General features: G+C 43.0%; 1 protein-coding gene across 1 annotated transcript in view; it reads right to left on the bottom strand.

Moving 5' to 3' along the window:
• The window catches only part of LOC109885876 (AT-rich interactive domain-containing protein 4B), a 239,422-nt gene extending 221,179 nt beyond the window's left edge, over positions 1-18,243 (bottom strand). Inside the window, exons 1-3 of the mRNA XM_031804853.1 lie at positions 18,046-18,243; positions 12,596-12,649; positions 7,448-7,558 (exon numbers count right to left, since the gene is read on the bottom strand). Coding sequence (XP_031660713.1) covers positions 7,448-7,558; positions 12,596-12,601 — 117 coding nt within the window. The 5' untranslated portion in view covers positions 12,602-12,649; positions 18,046-18,243. The remainder of the gene's footprint in view (positions 1-7,447; positions 7,559-12,595; positions 12,650-18,045) is intronic.
• Between the last annotated feature and the right edge of the window lie 1,109 nt (positions 18,244-19,352).

Below are 19,352 nucleotides of genomic sequence, written 5' to 3'. Positions count from 1 at the left end.
TCTGATGTGTGAATCCAGATGGAGCACTGGAAGTATTTGTAAAAGTATTCCAGTTGTTGACAAGCATGCAGCTGTTAAATGTTAGAGCCCCCTGGATTGATAATGAATTGACAAACTGTATGGTTCATAGAAATGATGCACAAGAGGTGGCAAACAAGTCAGGCTGCTCAGTTGATTGGTTGCAATACCACACATTGAGAAATGTTCCCTGTGATTTGCGTCAGAAAACAGGGATGGAGGGCAGGCTGCCTTTTGAGAATTTGTAGGCGATTGAATAAACCTCCACTTCCTTTCATTCTGCTAGCAAACGTGCAAACTTTGGATAATAAAATCGATGACCTACGCAGAAGATTAAACTACCAACGGGACATTCAACAGTAATATTGTTAAGGTTTTCTTCCATCGAAAGAGAGGAGGACCAAAATGCAGCGTGGTTATCTTGATACATCTTTAATAAAGATAATAACGAACAATACAAAAACAATAAACGTAAAAAACCGAAACAGCCCAGTCTGGTGCAACCAAACACAGAGACAGGAACAATCACCCACAAAACACTCAAAGAATATGGCTGCCTAAATATGGTTCCCAATCGGAGACAACGATAAACACCTGCCTCCGATTGAGAACCACTTTAGGCAACCATAGACTTTTCTAGACAACTCCACTAACCACAATCCCATAACCTACAAAAAAAAATCGAGACAAAACCAACACATAATTCACCCATGTCACAAAATACTAAGGCCAGGGCGTGACAAATATCTTATGCTTCACGGAGTCGTAGCTGAACGGCGACTCAGTCAACATAGAGCTGGCTGGTTATATGCTGTACCGGCAGGATAGAACAGCGGCGTCTGGTAAGACAAGGGCGCCGGAATAAGTATTTTTGTAAATACTAATGCTATTGCTCGCCTGAGGTAGAGTGTCTCATGGTAAGCTGTAGACCACACTATCTGTATTTTCCGTGGCTGTTTACATATCACCCCAGACTGAGGCTGGCACTAAGACAGCAATGAATGAGCTGCAATCCGCCATAAGCAAACCAGAAAACGCTCACCCAGAGGCTGCGCTCCTAGCAGCCAAGGACTTTAATGCAGGGAAACTTACATCTGTTTTACCAAATTTCTTTCATGCTGAAAGAAATGTTCAACTAGAGGGAAAAAAACTCTGGACCACCTTTACTCCACACACAGAGATGTGTACAAAGCTCTCCGTCGCCCTCCATTTGGCAAATCTGACCATAATTCTATCCTCCTCATTCCTGCTTACAAGCAAAAATTAAAGCAGGAATCACCAGTGATTAGATCAATAAAAAAAATTGTCAGACGAAGCAGATGCTAAGCTACAGGACTGTTTTGCTAGCACAGACTAGAATATGTTCCGGGATTCCTCCAATGGCAATGAGGAGTACACCACATCTGTAATTGGCTTCATCAATAAGTGCATCGATGACGTCTTCCCAAAAGTGACCGTACGTACGTACCCCAACCAGAAGCCTTGGATTACAGGCAACATCCGCACTGAGTTAAAGGATAGAACTGCCGCTTTCAAGGAGCAGGACTCTAACCTGGAAGCCTATAAGAAATCCCTCTATGCCCTCCGACGAACCATCAAACAGGCAAAGCGTCTGGAGGGGTTGAGCTAGATGAGAGGAGCCTGGAGGGGTTGAGCTAGATGAGAGGAGCCTGGAGGGGTTGAGCTAGATGAGAGGAGCCTGGAGGGGTTGAGCTAGATGAGAGCACCATGGAGGAGCCTGGAGGGGTTGAGCTAGATGAGAGTTGTCGCAGTTGTAAATGAGAACTTGTTCTCAACTGGCCACCTGGTTAAATAAAGGTGAAAAAGTGAAGAGAAAAAAAATCTAAAATAAACATCAAGTGATTTGCGAAGATGACATCATTGGCCAGCATGCATCTCTTCTTAAGACAGTTTAATACATCTGACAAGCTTTGTGCTGCCTGTTGATCAGTGCCCGTTCCACAACCGGGGAACAACTGGAGATTGCCATACCCTTCCACCCTTTGAGGTCCACCTCAGATTGAGAGGCACAGCAAGCATCATCTCCGTATACCTGTCGCAAGACCCACTGGTTGATGCTTATTTATAAAACCCTCTTAGGCCTCACTCCCCCCTATCTGAGAAATCTACTGCAGCCCTCATCCTCCACCCATTCTGCCAGTCACATTCTGTTGAAGGTTCCCAAAGCACACAGATCCTCTTTTCAGTTCGCTGAAGCTAGTGACTGGAACGAGCTGCAACAAACACTCAAACTGGACAGTTTGATCTCAATCTCTTCATTCAAAGACTCAATCATGGACACTCTTACTGACAGTTGTGGCTGCTCTGCGTGATGTATTGTTGTCTCTACCTTCTTGCCCTTTGTGCTGTTGTCTGTGCCCAATAATGTTTGTACCATGTTGTGTTGCTACCATGTAGTGTTGCCATCATGTTGTTATGTGTTGTTGGTGCCATGCTGTGTTATGTGTTGCTGCCATGCTGTGTTGTTGTCATGTAGTGTTGCCATCATGTTGTTATGTGTTGTTGGTGCCATGCTGTGTTATGTGTTGCTGCATTGCTATGTTGTTGACTTTAGTCTCTCTTTCTGTAGTGTTGTGGTGTCTCTCTCTTTATGTAGTGTTGTGGTGTCTCTCTCCTTCTGTAGTGTTGTGGTGTCTCTCTCTTTATGTAGTGTTGTACTGTCTCTCCTTCTGTAGTGTTGTGGTGTCTCTCTTTATGTAGTGTTGTACTGTCTCTCCTTCTGTAGTGTTGTGGTGTCTCTCTCTTTATGTAGTGTTGTACTGTCTCTCTTTATGTAGTGTTGTGGTGTCTCTCTCCTTCTGTAGTGTTGTGGTGTCTCTTTATGTAGTGTTGTGGTGTCTCTCTCCTTCTGTAGTGTTGTGGTGTCTCTCTCTTTCTGTAGTGTTGTACTGTCTCTCTTTATGTAGTGTTGTGGTGTCTCTCTCCTTCTGTAGTGTTGTGGTGTCTCTTTCTGTAGTGTTGTGGTCTCTCTCTCTTTCTGTAGTGTTGTACTGTCTCTCTTTATGTAGTGTTGTGGTGTCTCTTTCTGTAGTGTTGTGGTGTCTCTCTTTCTGTAGTGTTGTACTGTCTCTCTTTATGTAGTGTTGTACTGTCTCTCTTTATGTAGTGTTGTGGTGTCTCTCTTTCTGTAGTGTCTCTCTTTCTGTAGTGTCTCTCTTTCTGTAGTGTTGTACTGTCTCTCTTTCTGTAGTGTTGTGGTGTCTCTCTTTCTGTAGTGTTGTGGTGTCTCTCTTTCTGTAGTGTCTCTCTTTCTGTAGTGTCTCTCTTTCTGTAGTGTTGTGGTGTCTCTCTTTCTGTAGTGTTGTGGTGTCTCTCTTTCTGTAGTGTTGTGGTGTCTCTCTTTCTGTAGTGTTGTGGTGTCTCTCTTTCTGTAGTGTTGTGGTGTCTCTCTTTCTGTAGTGTTGTGGTGTCTCTCTTTCTGTAGTGTTGTGGTGTCTCTCTTTCTGTAGTGTTGTGGTGTCTCTCTTTCTGTAGTGTTGTGGTGTCTCTCTTTCTGTAGTGTTGTGGTGTCTCTTTCTGTAGTGTTGTGGTGTCTCTCTTTCTGTAGTGTTGTGGTGTCTCTCTTTCTGTAGTGTTGTACTGTCTCTCTTTATGTAGTGTTGTACTGTCTCTCTTTCTGTAGTGTTGTGGTGTCTCTCTTTCTGTAGTGTCTCTCTTTCTGTAGTGTCTCTCTTTCTGTAGTGTTGTACTGTCTCTCTTTCTGTAGTGTTGTGGTGTCTCTCTTTCTGTAGTGTTGTGGTGTCTCTCTTTCTGTAGTGTTGTGGTGTCTCTCTTTCTGTAGTGTCTCTCTTTCTGTAGTGTCTCTCTTTCTGTAGTGTTGTGGTGTCTCTCTTTCTGTAGTGTTGTGGTGTCTCTCTTTCTGTAGTGTTGTGGTGTCTCTCTTTCTGTAGTGTTGTGGTGTCTCTCTTTCTGTAGTGTTGTGGTGTCTCTCTTTCTGTAGTGTTGTGGTGTCTCTCTTTCTGTAGTGTTGTGGTGTCTCTCTTTCTGTAGTGTTGTGGTGTCTCTCTTTCTGTAGTGTTGTGGTGTCTCTCTTTCTGTAGTGTTGTGGTGTCTCTCTTTCTGTAGTGTTGTGGTGTCTCTCTCTTTCTGTAGTGTTGTGGTGTCTCTCTCTTTATGTAGTGTTGTACTGTCTCTCTTTCTGTAGTGTTGTGGTGTCTCTCTCTTTATGTAGTGTTGTACTGTCTCTCTTTATGTAGTGTTGTACTGTCTCTCTTTATGTAGTGTTGTGGTGTCTCTCTCTTTCTGTAGTGTTGTGGGGGGGAGGAGAACATCTATAAACAGCTAGAAGTGGCTGAGGAGGCACCATAGGGGGGAGGAGAACATCTATAAACAGCTAGAGGAGGCACCATAGGTGGAAGGAGAACATCTATAAACAGCTAGATGAGGCACCATAGGGGGAAAGAGAACATCTATAAACAGCTAGATGAGGCACCATAGGGGGGAGGAGAACATCTATACACAGCTAGAGGAAGCTGAGGAGGCACCATAGGGGGGAGGAGAACATCTATAAACAGCTAGAGGAAGCTGAGGAGGCACCATAGGGGGGAGGAGAACATCTATAAACAGCTGGAGGAGGCTGAGGAGGCACCATAGGGGTTAATGAGAACATCTATAAACAGCTAGAGGAGGCACCATAGGGGGGGGGAGGAGAACATCTATAAACAGCTAGAGGAAGCTGAGGAGGCACCATAGGGGGGAGGAAAACATCTATAAACAGCTAGAGGAGACTGAGGAGGCACCATAGGGGGGAGGAGAACATCTATAAACAGCTAGAGGAGGCACCATAGGGGGGAGGAGAACATCTATAAACAGCTAGAGGAGGCACCATAGGGGGGAGGAGAACATCTATAAACAGCTGGGGGAGGCTGAGGAGGCGCCATAGGGGGGAGGAGAACATCTATAAACAGCTAGAGGAGGCACCATAGGGGGGAGGAGAACATCTATAAACAGCTGGAAGAGGCTGAGGAGGCACCATAGGGGGGAGGAGAACATCTATAAACAGCTAGCGGAGGCTGAGGAGGCACCATAGGGGGGGAGGAGAACATCTATAAACAGCTAGAGGAGGCTGAGGAGGCACCATAGGGGGGAGGAGAACACCTATAAACAGCTAGAGGAGGCACCATAGGGGGGAGGAGAACATCTATAAACAGCTAGAGGAGGCACCATAGGGGGAGGAGAACATCTAAACAGCTAGAGGAAGCTGAGGAGGCACCATAGGGGGGAGGAGAACATCTATAAACAGCTAGAGGAGGCACCATAGGGGGGAGGAGAACATCTATAAACAGCTAGAGGAGGCACCATAGGGGGGAGGAGAACATCTATAAACAGCTAGAGGAAGCTGAGGAGGCACCATAGGGGGGAGGAGAACATCTATAAACAGCTAGAGGAAGCTGAGGAGGCACCATAGGGGGGAGGAGACAATCTATAAACAGCTAGAGGAGGCACCATAGGGGGGAGGAGAACATCTATAAACAGCTAGAGGAGGCTGAGGAGGCACCATAGGGAGGAGGAGAACATATATAAACAGCTAGAGGAGGCACCATAGGGGGGAGGAGAACATCTATAAACAGCTAGAGGAAGCTGAGGAGGCACCATAGGGGGGAGGAGAACATCTATAAACAGCTAGAGGAGGCTGAGGAGGCACCATAGGGGGGAGGAGAACATCTATAAACAGCTAGAGGAGGCTGAGGAGGCACCATAGGGGGGAGGAGAACATCTATAAACAGCTAGAGGAAGCTGAGGAGGCACCATAGGGGGGAGGAGAACATCTATAAACAGCTAGAGGAGGCTGAGGAGGCACCATAGGGGGGAGGAGAACATCTATAAACAGCTAGAGGAGGCTGAGGAGGCACCATAGGGGGGAGGAGAACATCTATAAACAGCTAGAGGAGGCACCATAGGGGGGAGGAGAACATCTATACACAGCTAGAGGAGGCTGAGGAGGCACCATAGGGGGGAGGAGAACATCTATAAACAGCTAGAGGCGGCTGAGGAGGCACCATACGGGTTAATGAGAACATCTATAAACAGCTAGAGGAGGCTGAGGAGGCACCATAGGGGGGAGGAGAACATCTATAAACAGCTAGAGGAGGCTGAGGAGGCACCATAGGGGGGGAGGAGAACATCTATAAACAGCTAGAGGAGGCTGAGGAGGCACCATAGGTGGGAGGAGAACATCTATAAACAGCTAGAGGAGGCACCATAGGGGGGAGGAGAACATCTATAAACAGCTGGGGGAGGCTGAGGAGGCACCATAGGGGGGAGGAGAACATCTATAAACAGCTAGAGGAGGCACCATAGGGGGGAGGAGAACATCTATAAACAGCTAGAGGAGGCACCATAGGGGGGAGGAGAACATCTATAAACAGCTAGAGGAAGCTGAGGAGGCACCATAGGGGGGAGGAGAACATCTATAAACAGCTAGAGGAAGCTGAGGAGGCACCATAGGGGGGAGGAGAACATCTATAAACAGCTAGAGGAGGCACCATAGGGGGGAGGAGAACATCTATAAACAGCTAGAGGAAGCTGAGGAGGCACCATAGGGGGGAGGAGAACATCTATAAACAGCTAGAGGAAGCTGAGGAGGCACCATAGGGGGGAGGAGAACATCTATAAACAGCTAGAGGAAGCTGAGGAGGCACCATAGGGGGGAGGAGAACATCTATAAACAGCTAGAGGAGGCTGAGGAGGCACCATAGGTGGGAGGAGAACATATATAAACAGCTAGAGGAGGCTGAGGAGGCACCATAGGGGGGAGGAGAACATATATAAACAGCTAGAGGAGGCACCATAGGGAGGAGGAGAACATATATAAACAGCTAGAGGAGGCACCATAGGGGGTGAGGAAAACATCTATACACAGCTCGAGGAGGCTGAGGAGGCACCATAGGGGGGAGGAGAACATATATAAACAGCTAGAGGAGGCTGAGGAGGCACCATACGGGGGGGGGGGGGGTGACACCTATAACAGCTGGAGGAGGCACCATAGGGGTTAATGAGAACATCTATAAACAGCAATTCTGTCCATGAAACTTTGTTCCAATTTATATTAATTGTCCAATTAAAACATAGTTACTTCAAAGATTATGAAAAAAAAAATAACTGATTCACGGTAAGAAATGGTCCTACAACCAGCCTGGTGATACAACCAGCCTGGTGATACAACCAGCCTGGTGATACAACCAGCCTGGTGATACAACCAGCCTGGTGATACAACTAGCCTGGTGATACAACTAGCCTGGTGATACAACCAGCCTGGTGATACAACTAGCCTGGTGATACAACCAGCCTGGTGATACAACCAGCCTGGTGATACAACTAGCCTGGTGATACAACTAGCCTGGTGATACAACTAGCCTGGTCCTAAAACAAAATTACATCTCCTGATCATTAAGTGTTGAACAGTTACCTTGGCCTTGACCAGTCTCTTGGCAGTCTTAATCTTGGCCTCACAGAAAGCACCTCTGTACTTGGCGCTGACATCAGTGCCCACTGTCAGGTAGGGCGGCTCCTCCGGAGTCTGGACAGAGAGAAAGGAGGGAGGGAGGGAGGGAGGACACCGTGAGTGGAAGGGAGTCAATGGTGACATTCAGATTAGTGGAGAGGAACAAGAGATTCAAATGATTCAAGTCAGGACAGAACAGTGAGAGGCGTCAGTGGGTGAACAATACCAGTGAGATCTGCAACAAAATTTAGGGTTATATTCATTAGTGCACAATTTTTTTTAAATTGCAACGGGAAACAAGAAGAAGCATTTATTGGACAAATTCATGTAGGTCCCGCTCTGCTTTGGCCCGTTCTGTTTGGTTCCTACTAGTGTATACGACCAAGAACTACAAATCAGTAAGGTCTGAGGGGAAGTGAATCGAGCCAGTACTATATTCATCCCCAGGTAGAGTGAATCCAGCCAGTACTATATTCATCCCCAGGTAGAGTGAATCCAGCCAGTACTATATTCATCCCCAGGTAGAGTGAATCCAGCCAGTACTATATTCATCCCCAGGTAGAGTGAATCCAGCCAGTACTATATTAATCCCCAGGTAGAGTGAATCCAGCCAGTACTATATTCATCCCCAGGTAGAGTGAATCCAGCCAGTACTATATTCATCCCCAGGTAGAGTGAATCCAGCCAGTACTATATTCATCCCCAGGTAGAGTGAATCCAGCCAGTACTATATTCATCCCCAGGTAGAGTGAATCCAGCCAGTACTATATTCATCCCCAGGTAGAGTGAATCCAGCCAGTACTATATTCATCCCCAGGTAGAGTGAATCCAGCCAGTACTATATTCATCCCCAGGTAGAGTGAATCCAGCCAGTACTATATTCATCCCCAGGTAGAGTGAATCCAGCCAGTACTATATTCATCCCCAGGTAGAGTGAATCCAGCCAGTACTATATTCATCCCCAGGTAGAGTGAATCCAGCCAGTACTATATTCATCCCCAGGTAGAGTGAATCCAGCCAGTACTATATTCATCCCCAGGGGTGAAAGTGAATCCAGCCAGTACTATATTCATCCCCAGGTAGAGTAAATCCAGCCAGCACTATATTCATCCCCAGGTAGAGTGAATCCAGCCAGTACTATATTCATCCCCAGGTAGAGTGAATCCAGCCAGTACTATATTAATTAATTGTAAAAGTTGCACATTAATTAAATATACATTTATTTATTTTTTTTAAAGGTACAATTTCAATGTTAGCCTACATCTTACAATTGCTACACACGTTTCATTGTCATGTTTGCAGAAAGTAACGTATGTATCAAACCGGAGAAATCCACAAATAATACAAGAAGTGGTTTAAAAAGGGGCTAAATGGATTGTTCTCGGAAGCCAGAACGGAGCTTTATGTATCTGTCAGGACATTGAAAGTTTTGAGAGCTGGGTTAGCTAGCAAACATTGTGCGATCTTTAGTTTGGCTAGCAGGCAAAAGCAAAGAGGCCCTTGTAGGCTAAATACAGCTGCCAAAAGGTCTTCTATCAACTGAGAAAACCACGGCATATGATTAAAACATATTTCCTTGTTTCGGGGTTCATCTGGATCAGTGAAGGACCGGTAAACGTGTTGCTTGAGCGTATATATGTCACTCAAGGAGGAACACCAAACGCACAAATAGTTGTGCCAGTGTTCAACAAAAGTAACCAAGGCAAAACATAGCGACGTTGGAACTAGGGCTGTGGCACAATTACTGTAGAATGGAAAGACCATGGAAATAAAAAGGCATAACCATAAATCAAAACTAAAATAAATTATAATGATTATCATAATCATGATAAAATAATGATAAAATAATGATATAATAAATGACGATAATAATAATAATAATAAATTATAAATAAATTATATTATAATAATAATTAATATAATAATGATAATAATAATAATAATAAATAATAAATAAATTATATTATTATAATAATTAATATAATAATGATAATAATAATAATAATAATAAGTAATAATGACATAATAATAATAATGATAATAATAATAATAATAATAATAATATAGATGTAATAATAATATGTAATAATAATAAATTATAAAATAATTATATAATGATAATAAAAGTAATAATGACATAATAATAATGATAGATGTAATAATAATAATAATAATAATAATATAAATGTAATATGATATAATAATATAGATGTAATAATGATATAATAAGAGATGTAATAATGATATAATAATAAATTATATAATGATGTAAAATTATATAATGATGTAATAAAGATAATAATAATCAAGATATTATAATGATGTAATAAAGATATAATAAAAAATATATAATAAATGATATGATGATGTTGCAACGAACAACTGACTGAAGACGGGATGGCATTCTTGTGGTTGAGTCCATTTTTGAGGTAACATGAACTCTTAATGTGATGAAACTGTTGTGCCTTGCTGAAACCATAGAATGAATAGAACAGGCTTGGAACCTCTAATCTGGCAATGTGACTGGTAAACTCGTAGGTACACTGGTAATGGCTGCCTAGTATTGTAATCAACAACTTCCATGGTAATGTTCATTCAAATTTTGTTAACTGATGTGGCTCATGCAATGGAGTGTATTTTTTTTGTAATGTCAGATGAATCAACAAATCACAGCACATATTGATGGTACACTTCCTGCTTACTCTTTGTGCTTTGCTCCCATTGGTACACTATCAATGGCCACCAGTCCAACAATTATGCCATCAATGAATGGAATGGTGACGCACGTTCTATTCATTATATTTCTATGGCAGAACATGCAGCCAGGAGTGGACGTGCGGAGAAAGTGTCCACAAAAAGAAAGTACAAAAAGAGACCTTGTTGCCGTAGTCAGAATGTTGCTAGGGAAATCACCCAAGACGTGCAGGGATTGATGCTAAACATCGTAACTTTCTTTAAATGAATGTGCAACTTTTACAAGTTTAATCAGACAGCGTTCATGTTCATAACATTATCGAAATAATGTCATTCATTTTTCTGTTTTGTATCTTGGGGTCACGGAACATTTTGATGGGTGGCCCTTTGACACTATGGTTAGTCTGAACCATAGTGTCAGTCTTGTCTGTAGACCGCAGCCAGTCTGTGTGAGTTGGATGCAGGTTGGAGAAAGAGGGGCTCTGTGGCCAGTCAACCAGGGGCCTGCCAGGAATGTAAAGGGAGCCTCTGTCCAGTGACACACCACAAGTTTGGCCTGAACTCAGAACCAGACCAGGGGCCTAAGCATCCACCCTGTAGTTAATCAGCACACCTACACTTATGCACACCTACACTTATAAAGATGGACTAACATCTGTTACTGCAGACTGAACCTCATGTTGTAGAGGCCTTATTGTAAACACAGACCTGTTACTGCAGACTGAACCTCATGTTGTAGAGGCTGTATTGTAAACACAGACCTGTTACTGCAGACTGAACCTCATGTTGTAGAGGCTGTATTGTAAACACAGACCTGTTACTGCAGACTGAACCTCATGTTGTAGAGGCCTTATTGTAAACACAGACCTGTTACTGCAGACTGAACCTCATGTTGTAGAGGCTGTATTGTAAACACAGACCTGTTACTGCAGACTGAACCTCATGTTGTAGAGGCTGTATTGTAAACACAGACCTGTTACTGCAGACTGAACCTCATGTTGTAGAGGCTGTATTGTAAACACAGACCTGTTACTGCAGACTGAACCTCATGTTGTAGAGGCTGTATTGTAAACACAGACCTGTTACTGCAGACTGAACCTCATGTTGCAGAACCAGATTTACTTTGGAAACATGACTAAAACATGACTAATTTGCAGTGTACAATTATAACTAGGAATTCTTCGAACAAACAGGAAACATTTACTTGGTCTGTTTCACTCTGCCAGCTTGGCTTTGAAGAAGTGATTCCCCTCTAGCCTGGTCCCAGATCTGTTTATGCTGCCGTACCAACTCCTATATAGTCAATAGCAAAACAGCACAAAGATCTGGGACAAGGCTCATTTCCACTCATGCTATTTATCAAAAATTAACACTCAAACATCAACACAGTAAGTTAAGACTTAATATATATTTATTATAGGTATTTGCAATTTTACACCCAATGTTTTGTAAAAACGGACACCATCGTGAAAACCTTTCCTCATTAACTCCACCTCCCTCAAAAAAACAGTTCTGTAAAATAACTTCTGCTTCAAGACCTTATTAAAGCAAAGGCACATTTGTCAACAAGTGTTCTTAAAAGGAAAGCAGAGAAAGAGAGAAAGGCTGTCTGGAAGCAGGCAGAGTAGAAGCAGAAAAGAATAGTGAGATGCCACAGCCAGTCTTCAGTAAGTACCCCACATCTCCATCACAACACAACTCTGAACCTGACTTGGAGGAGAAGGAGAGGAGGGACCAGGGAGCAGACAGGGGTCTAAATGGGAGAAGCCTGAGCCTAGAGATTGGGGAAATGAGAGGCCCGGGGTTCTGGGGAAAGGAGAGGCCCGGGGTTCTGGGGAAAGGAGAGGCCCGGTGTTCTGGGGAAAAGAGAGGCCTGGGGTTCTGGGGAAAGGAGAGACCTGGGGTTCTGGGAAAGTGAGAGACCTGGGGTTCTGGGAAAGTGAGAGACCTGGGGTTCTGGGAAAGTGAGAGACCTGGGGTTCTGGGAAAGTGAGAGACCTGGGGTTCTGGGAAAGTGAGAGACCTGGGGTTCTGGGAAAGTGAGAGACCTGGGGTTCTGGGAAAGTGAGAGACCTGGGGTTCTGGGAAAGTGAGAGACCTGGGGTTCTGGGAAAGTGAGAGACCTGGGGTTCTGGGAAAGTGAGAGACCTGGGGTTCTGGGAAAGTGAGAGACCTGGGGTTCTGGGAAAGTGAGAGACCTGGGGTTCTGGTTAATGGGCTTGGTGACATGGGGAGGGATAGTGTTAGGGGGGAGGGGTAGGGTTAGGGGGTTAGGGCATGGTGTTCCACCTCTCCAGTGAGTCTACACTATAAAACACCTATCAGTCTGTCTTCAACCCCCTCGCTAGCTATGAAGGGAAGACAGAACAACACAGGAGTAATCATATAATTAATGTGTAAAGTATGGGACTGTATTACCTTCATCCCAGTCCTCTAGGCTCTTCTTGGGTGACCAGCGTAATGATTCTGTGTCTGAAAATGAAGTTTTGAAACTGTCAGTCAGGCATAATCTGAGGTCTGTTCATGACACTGTTTGCCCTGACATCCATGTCGGTGTATAATACACTGGGTGTAATAGCTTTCTGTGTTGGAAGAATTGTGTACTAGTGCTGAGCGATTAACCAAAATGTAGGGGTTTAAAAAATATATATATATCTAGACTGACGACGGTTCAATTATTTCAATTCCATTTCCTTTAATTTTTTTCTGTGAGATCAATGCAGTTTTTATAGAGATGAATCAGCTCAAGCCCGAACTGTGTAATGTATGCAACGAACGGTGGCAGCAGGTAGCCTAGTGGTTAGAGAGTTGGGCCAGTAACCAGCAGGTAGCCTAGTGGTTAGAGAGTTGGGCCAGTAACCAGCAGGTAGCCTAGTGGTTAGAGAGTTGGGCCAGTAACCGAAAGTTTTCTGGACCGAATCCCCGAGTTGACAGGGTAAAAGTCTGTCGTTCTGCCCCTGAACAAGGCAGTTAACCCACGGTTCCCCGGTAGGCCATCATTTTAAATAAGAAGTTGTTCTTAACTGACTTGCCTAGTTAAATAAAAGGTTACATAAAGTAAATAAATACTTTATGAATAAAATACTTTGAATAAATAAAGTCGGAAGTTTACATAAACGAGTTTTAATAACTCCAACCTAAGTGCTTCAACCACTCCACAAATGTATTTTTAACTTCACTGGGGTAGGGGGCAGCATTCGGAATTTCGGATGAAAAGCGTGCCCAAATTAAACTGCCTGCTACTCAGGCCCAGAAGCTAGGATATGCATATAATTGGTAGATGAAGTTTCTAAAACTGTTAAAATAATGTCTGTGAGTATAACGGAACTGATATGGCGAAAACCTGAGGAATATCCATCAGGATATCAGGATGTACTATTATTTTGTATGGCTGTTTTTTATTGAAATCTAGGATGTTGAGAGCCCGCTTTGTGCCTTTGGATTACTGAACTAAATGCACCAACAAAACTGAGGTTTTTGGACATAAAGAGGGACATTGTCAAACAATACAAACATTTATTGTGTATCATGGAAGTCCTGGGAGTGCCACCAGATGAAAATCAAAGGTAAGTGATTAATTTTAATGCTATTTCTGACACCTCTCCTTGGTTGGAAAATGGCTGTATGGTTCTCTGTGGCTAGGCGCTGACCTAACATAATCGCATGGTGTGCTTTCGCTGTAAAGCCTTTTTGAAATCGGACATTTTGGATTAACAAGAAGTTTACCTTTAACATGGGGTATAATACTTGTACCTTTGAGAAAATTTAATTATGGGATTTCTGTTGTTTTGAATTTGGTGCCCTGCAATTTCACTGGCTGTTGTCGAGGTGGGACGCTACCATCCCACTTGTACCAGAGGTTAACAGTATAGTTTGGGAAAGTTGGTTAGAACATCTACTTTGTGCATGACAAGTAATTTTTCCAACAACGGTTTACAGACAGATTATTTCACTGTATCACAATTCCAGTGGGTCAGAAGTTCACATACACTAACTTGACTGTGCCTTTTAACAGCTTGGAGAATTCCAGAAAATGAAGTCATGGCTTTAGACTCTTCTGATAGGCTAATTGACATCATTTGAGTCAATTGGAGGTGTACCTGTAGATGTATTTCAAGGCCTACCTTCAAACTCAGTGCCTCTTTGCTTGACATCATGGGAAATATATCAACATAAGCTGAAAAGGCCGCTCAGCAAGGAAGAAGCCACTGCTCCAAAACCACCATAAAAAAGCCAGACTACGGTTTGCAACTGCACATGGGGACAAAGATTGTACTTTTTAGAGAAATGTCCTCTGGTCTGATGAAACAAAAAAATTGAACGGTTTGGCCATAATGACCATCTTTATGTTTGGTGGGAAAAGGGAGAGGCTTGCAAGCCGAGGAACACCATCCCAACCGTGAAGCACGGGGGTGGCAGCATCATGTTGTGGGGGTGCTTTGCTGTAGGAGGGACTGGTGCACTTCACAAAATAGATGGCAATGGGAATTGTGGATATATTGAAGCAACATCTCAAGACATCAGTCAGGAAAGTTATGTTGCAAATGGGTCTTCCAAATGGACAATGACCCCAAGCATACTTCCAAAGTTGTGGCAAAATGTCTTAAGGACCTCAATCCTTTAGACAATGTGTGGGCAGAACTGACAAAGCATATGCGAGCAAGAAGGAATACAAACCTGACTCAGTTACACCAGCGCTGTCAGGAGGAATGGGTCAAAATTCACCCAACTTATGGTGGGAAGCTTATGGAAGGCTACCCAAAACTTTTGACCCAAGTTAAACAATTCAAAGGCAATGCTACCAAATACTAATTGAGTGTATGTAAACTTCTGACCCACTGGGAATGTGATGAAAGAAATAAAAGCTGAAATAAATCTCTCAGCTTTATTCTGATATTTCACATTCTTAAAATAAAGTGTTGATCCTAACTGACCTAAAACGGGGAATTTTTACTAGGATGAAATGTCAGGAATTGTGAAAAACTGAATGTAAATGTATTTGGCTTAGGTATATGTAAACCTCAGACTTCAACTGTATAGAGAGACATGTTGACCATAGAGACTTGGAATAAAATGTCATCAAATAAAATCCATGTAATATACTCAACGGAAATGTGTTAAATAATGTAATATGAATAACTGATGGTTAAGTAATAAATTAGTCATGGGCAGTCTACCATCATGGGACTTTCATTAATTGTTTTATTCTGTTGTTACAGCATTTAATGTCTAAAATAATAATAGAAGCCAAACAAAAAAAAGTGATTTATTATTTTACAATAATCTAAACAGAAACCGAACCAGCCTCAAAAAGCACTAATAGCTCAGCACTATTGTGTACACTAGCCTGAGTGTCAGTCTGTGCCATCATGCTAAATCCTTGACTTATTGTCACGCCAAACATTGTTTGCATTATGGCACAAGCAGACTGGCACTCAGGCTAGTGTACAAAATGCTAATAAACACACAGTGACAGTCATCATATAATTGTAAAAATATATAGTCATAATGGTCTTAATATATTAATTTCCACAATAGCAGTTCAGCGTAGCCTCATATTTTTTAGCTGAAGTGGGTCAAGTTGGTAATCATTTTACAAGTAGAACGACACGGTCGGGAGGAGAAGCTTCATTTCCAAAAGTTCCCAGCGGTCAAATCCATTCATTTTTAAGACAGTGTTGTCACCAACGCTGTGTTTTATGCATTCGGTATGTCGTGGTATTATTACACATTAATGTCAAAGCATTTGAAAAATATATAAAAAAATATTTAAAAAAAAAAGAGACAATTATGACATTTGCATGACAATGAATCGTTACTCGAAATTCCATAAGCATTTGACAACCCTAAATCACACAATACTACCTACACAACAAGCAATCAGAGAGGTCTGATCGAGTCACAGGAGAGTCATGATATCAGGGAAAAGGGCGTTTCAGGTCTTGACGTTACTCAACCGGACAACGTTGGCACCGTTACTTTTCATTCTTGTTGTGAACGTAGTAAACTGATCGTTCCAATTACAACACGTTAGAGACGTGGATGTAAAGACCATGTATCCTCCCAGTCTAGTCTGGGGCTTTTCTATGGCGACAGAAAGCCGAGAACAAACAGTAACACCACACTAACCGACCGTTCGATAACATTAACACCCAGCAGTCCCGGTCGTTGAACAAAAGTTACAAATGAATCACGGATCGGAGAAATGCCCCAAACTGAAAACCATGCGGTGAGGGTTAAGTACAGTTGCTTGATATCTAGGGAACTGGGAGGCTGCAATGGCTCTTCTCCTGTCTGTACAGCGTTGGATGACGCCATTTCAGTCGCTGCCAGCCCAGTCTGCCACACAGCAGAAATTCGGAAATGTGTATTTAAAAAAAGTCGGAATTCACCTGCGCTTCTCTAAATCATCTCTTCAATGTGACATTGTTGTTGGACATCGGGAACAAAGTGCTAGGGTACTAGACATCATTATTCGAGTGGGTGACCCGACCGTACCTAGCTCTCTCCACCTAGGATCCGTAGCCAAATAGTGCGATAAAACTAAGCTCGACAACACTAACCAAGAACTGACACGAATCATTCCGCTTCAATGACAGCAAAGCACGATAAAGTCATTGAAAGTAACAGTGCTGCGGGACTATTGAAAACAGATTTATTCACTCAAGTCTGTGCGAGCGGTGATCTGTTTTTGTACAAATCTGCTGTGGCGGTCGAGGACATCGGTGTGTGCCTCTGACAAAGAAACAAATGTGACAACAAGGTCAAGTCCAATAAAGTAGTTTAAAACGCTGAATTATAAACAAATAATACTCTCCGAGGATAAAGTCACTGTTTAGGAGGCTCGATAGATCCCTTTCTCTTAGAGTCATCTCGATGGCTACAATGTCACCCAAGACAACACAGCAGGTCCAATCCTTTCCCCCAGCTCGACGTTAAGCAGCAAGCTGTCTCAACATGTCAATGCACGTCCAATATGTCTCTGGTCCCTGCAACTTGCCGCACACTGCAGCTCGGATGGGTTAGCGAAGAAAACGGATCCGCGATAACCGTTTTTGGGTTGTCATTTCTGTTCTGCTCACTTCGTTTTTGGCCATTTTTGACAGAGGCGAGGGCAGGCAGGGGAAGTGTCTTCCCGGAATTCTCAGGCAACAAAAAAACGACGAAATCCCTTCGATGAGGAGGAACATGTAAATAACAATGTGTCGAGCTGCGACTACAGGGACTTGATTCAGTTGCAACATTGTTTCTGCGCTAAAATCAAGGCAACAAAATAAATGTAGCCTAGTTCAGATTCCAAGCCGGCTGGTTGTGAAACTCCAGATACCGATTGGAAGTCGATGCAAGAGGCAATTTATAAATGGAAAAATACTTCCATCACCATGTAGCCAGTCTTACATAAGGACCAGCTCGGACCTGGCAGCTTGTCGTCCCAGTTAACGAGCTACCAAGCAAACACAACAAAGTGGTCGTAGTGTTTTCAAGCCCAAAACAACAGTCGGTTGTTAGTCCGGTTGAAAGTGATCCTCAGTACGATTGTGAAACATGTCGACAACAGCGCGGGTTACAATGAATAACGTTAACAAGCCGCAATGTTTAGCATGAAATAAAGTAAGAGATGCTGAAACGAGGTTTACCATAACTGTTACGCTATTCATAAAATAAAAACGGATACACAGAGGAAATGGTTAGGTTAACCGTGTGTGCATTTAAGAGTTACGATAACATTTTCACGATTGAAGTTTCAATTACTCTCGCTTCATTTTGATCACAGTTGAATCCGTTGTTTTTTTTTCTTTCAGACATCGACATTCAATGTAGTTAAATGTTTCATTGCCCTAAAGCATGCAAACGCACAATCCCTTTACCTATGAAGTCAATTTGATGAGGTCTTCTTTCGACGAAGGAAATGTCCAGAGGAATCCATTAAAAAATAAATGTAATCCCCCAATTTCCCAGGTTGTATGCGTTGGTCCGCTGACCCCTGCTCTGGTTGATGTTGGGATGTGAATTCGTCCGAGTCGTACACCGTATCCGAAGCTAGAGAGCGCTTTCTCTGTGATGCTCTCCCCCCCTTCTGAAAAGGACTGGCGGATTCCTCAACCTGCCCACGGCCTTCAATATGTTCCCTCATTGGACAACACATTATGGTTGCCGCCCTTTAGCTTGTATGATTGGATGTTGTTGTTTTTTTTCGATACAACGTTGCCAGTATCCTTTAATAACGGCGTGTGTAGGTGGGAGATGTAGTCATACAGGAGTTATTTACACCTGCATAGGCTGGGCAGATACGGACAAGAAACGATACAAAAAACGACAGCTCCCACAATTCCCTCCGAGGAACACTCGAAAGAGGTTGTTGAGTGCCCCACCTACTCCTGCGGGTTCTCTGTTAAGGAGACAGAGACTTTATAGAGTCGTCACTAGTTACAACAGCCACACATGGAGAAACCCAACCTATTTCTACAATTGATCTTATTTTAATCTTATTTCTAACCTAACCACACAGCTAGCAGTATGCTTAATCATAACCTTACATTAAGTCTAGAAAGCGAATTGTTGTTTTATAGCGCATGTTTACTTTGTGGCTGTGGTAACTAACTAGTGAATCCCGTATTGCCACCAATCACCATATTTTAAAAAAGGTAGAAAAATCTTACCAATCACACCATTTATATGGTGAACGTGGTATCCCACCTTTTAATGGGGTGATTAGTGGCTAATTGGGTTCACCAGGTAACAGTAGTAGAGGGTTGGCAGAGATTTGTTTGGAACAAATCATCTTGGCTTCACATGCTAATGTTACTTGTCTCAGTGTATCGCTGTCATGGTGTAGTTTGGAGAACTATGATAATATTTGATGGTACAGTTTACTTGGAGTCAATACGTGAGTTCATACTGAATGTTTTTTGGATGATGAAAAAAATGATCTGGGAAAAGCTTGTTGACATCTCTAATGTCAGCAAATTGTCTCACTAAGAAAAGGGGCTGAAGTGACAAGGTGGATGGAGCGATTTATTTACTGCCTGTACAAAATCACACTTTGTTATGACTGACTAGACAACAAAAGACTCGCAAATAAGCTAATGTTTTTTTTAAGTGTTGTTTCATGGCTGTTTAGTGACTTGTGCTGTTGGCATGTCAGTTGGAGCTGACAATATATTGGTTGCATATC

This window comes from Oncorhynchus kisutch, linkage group LG25, assembly GCF_002021735.2.
Source record: "Oncorhynchus kisutch isolate 150728-3 linkage group LG25, Okis_V2, whole genome shotgun sequence".
Classification (NCBI taxonomy): Eukaryota; Metazoa; Chordata; class Actinopteri; order Salmoniformes; family Salmonidae; genus Oncorhynchus; species Oncorhynchus kisutch.
This window is presented reverse-complemented; position numbering and strand designations above follow the sequence as displayed.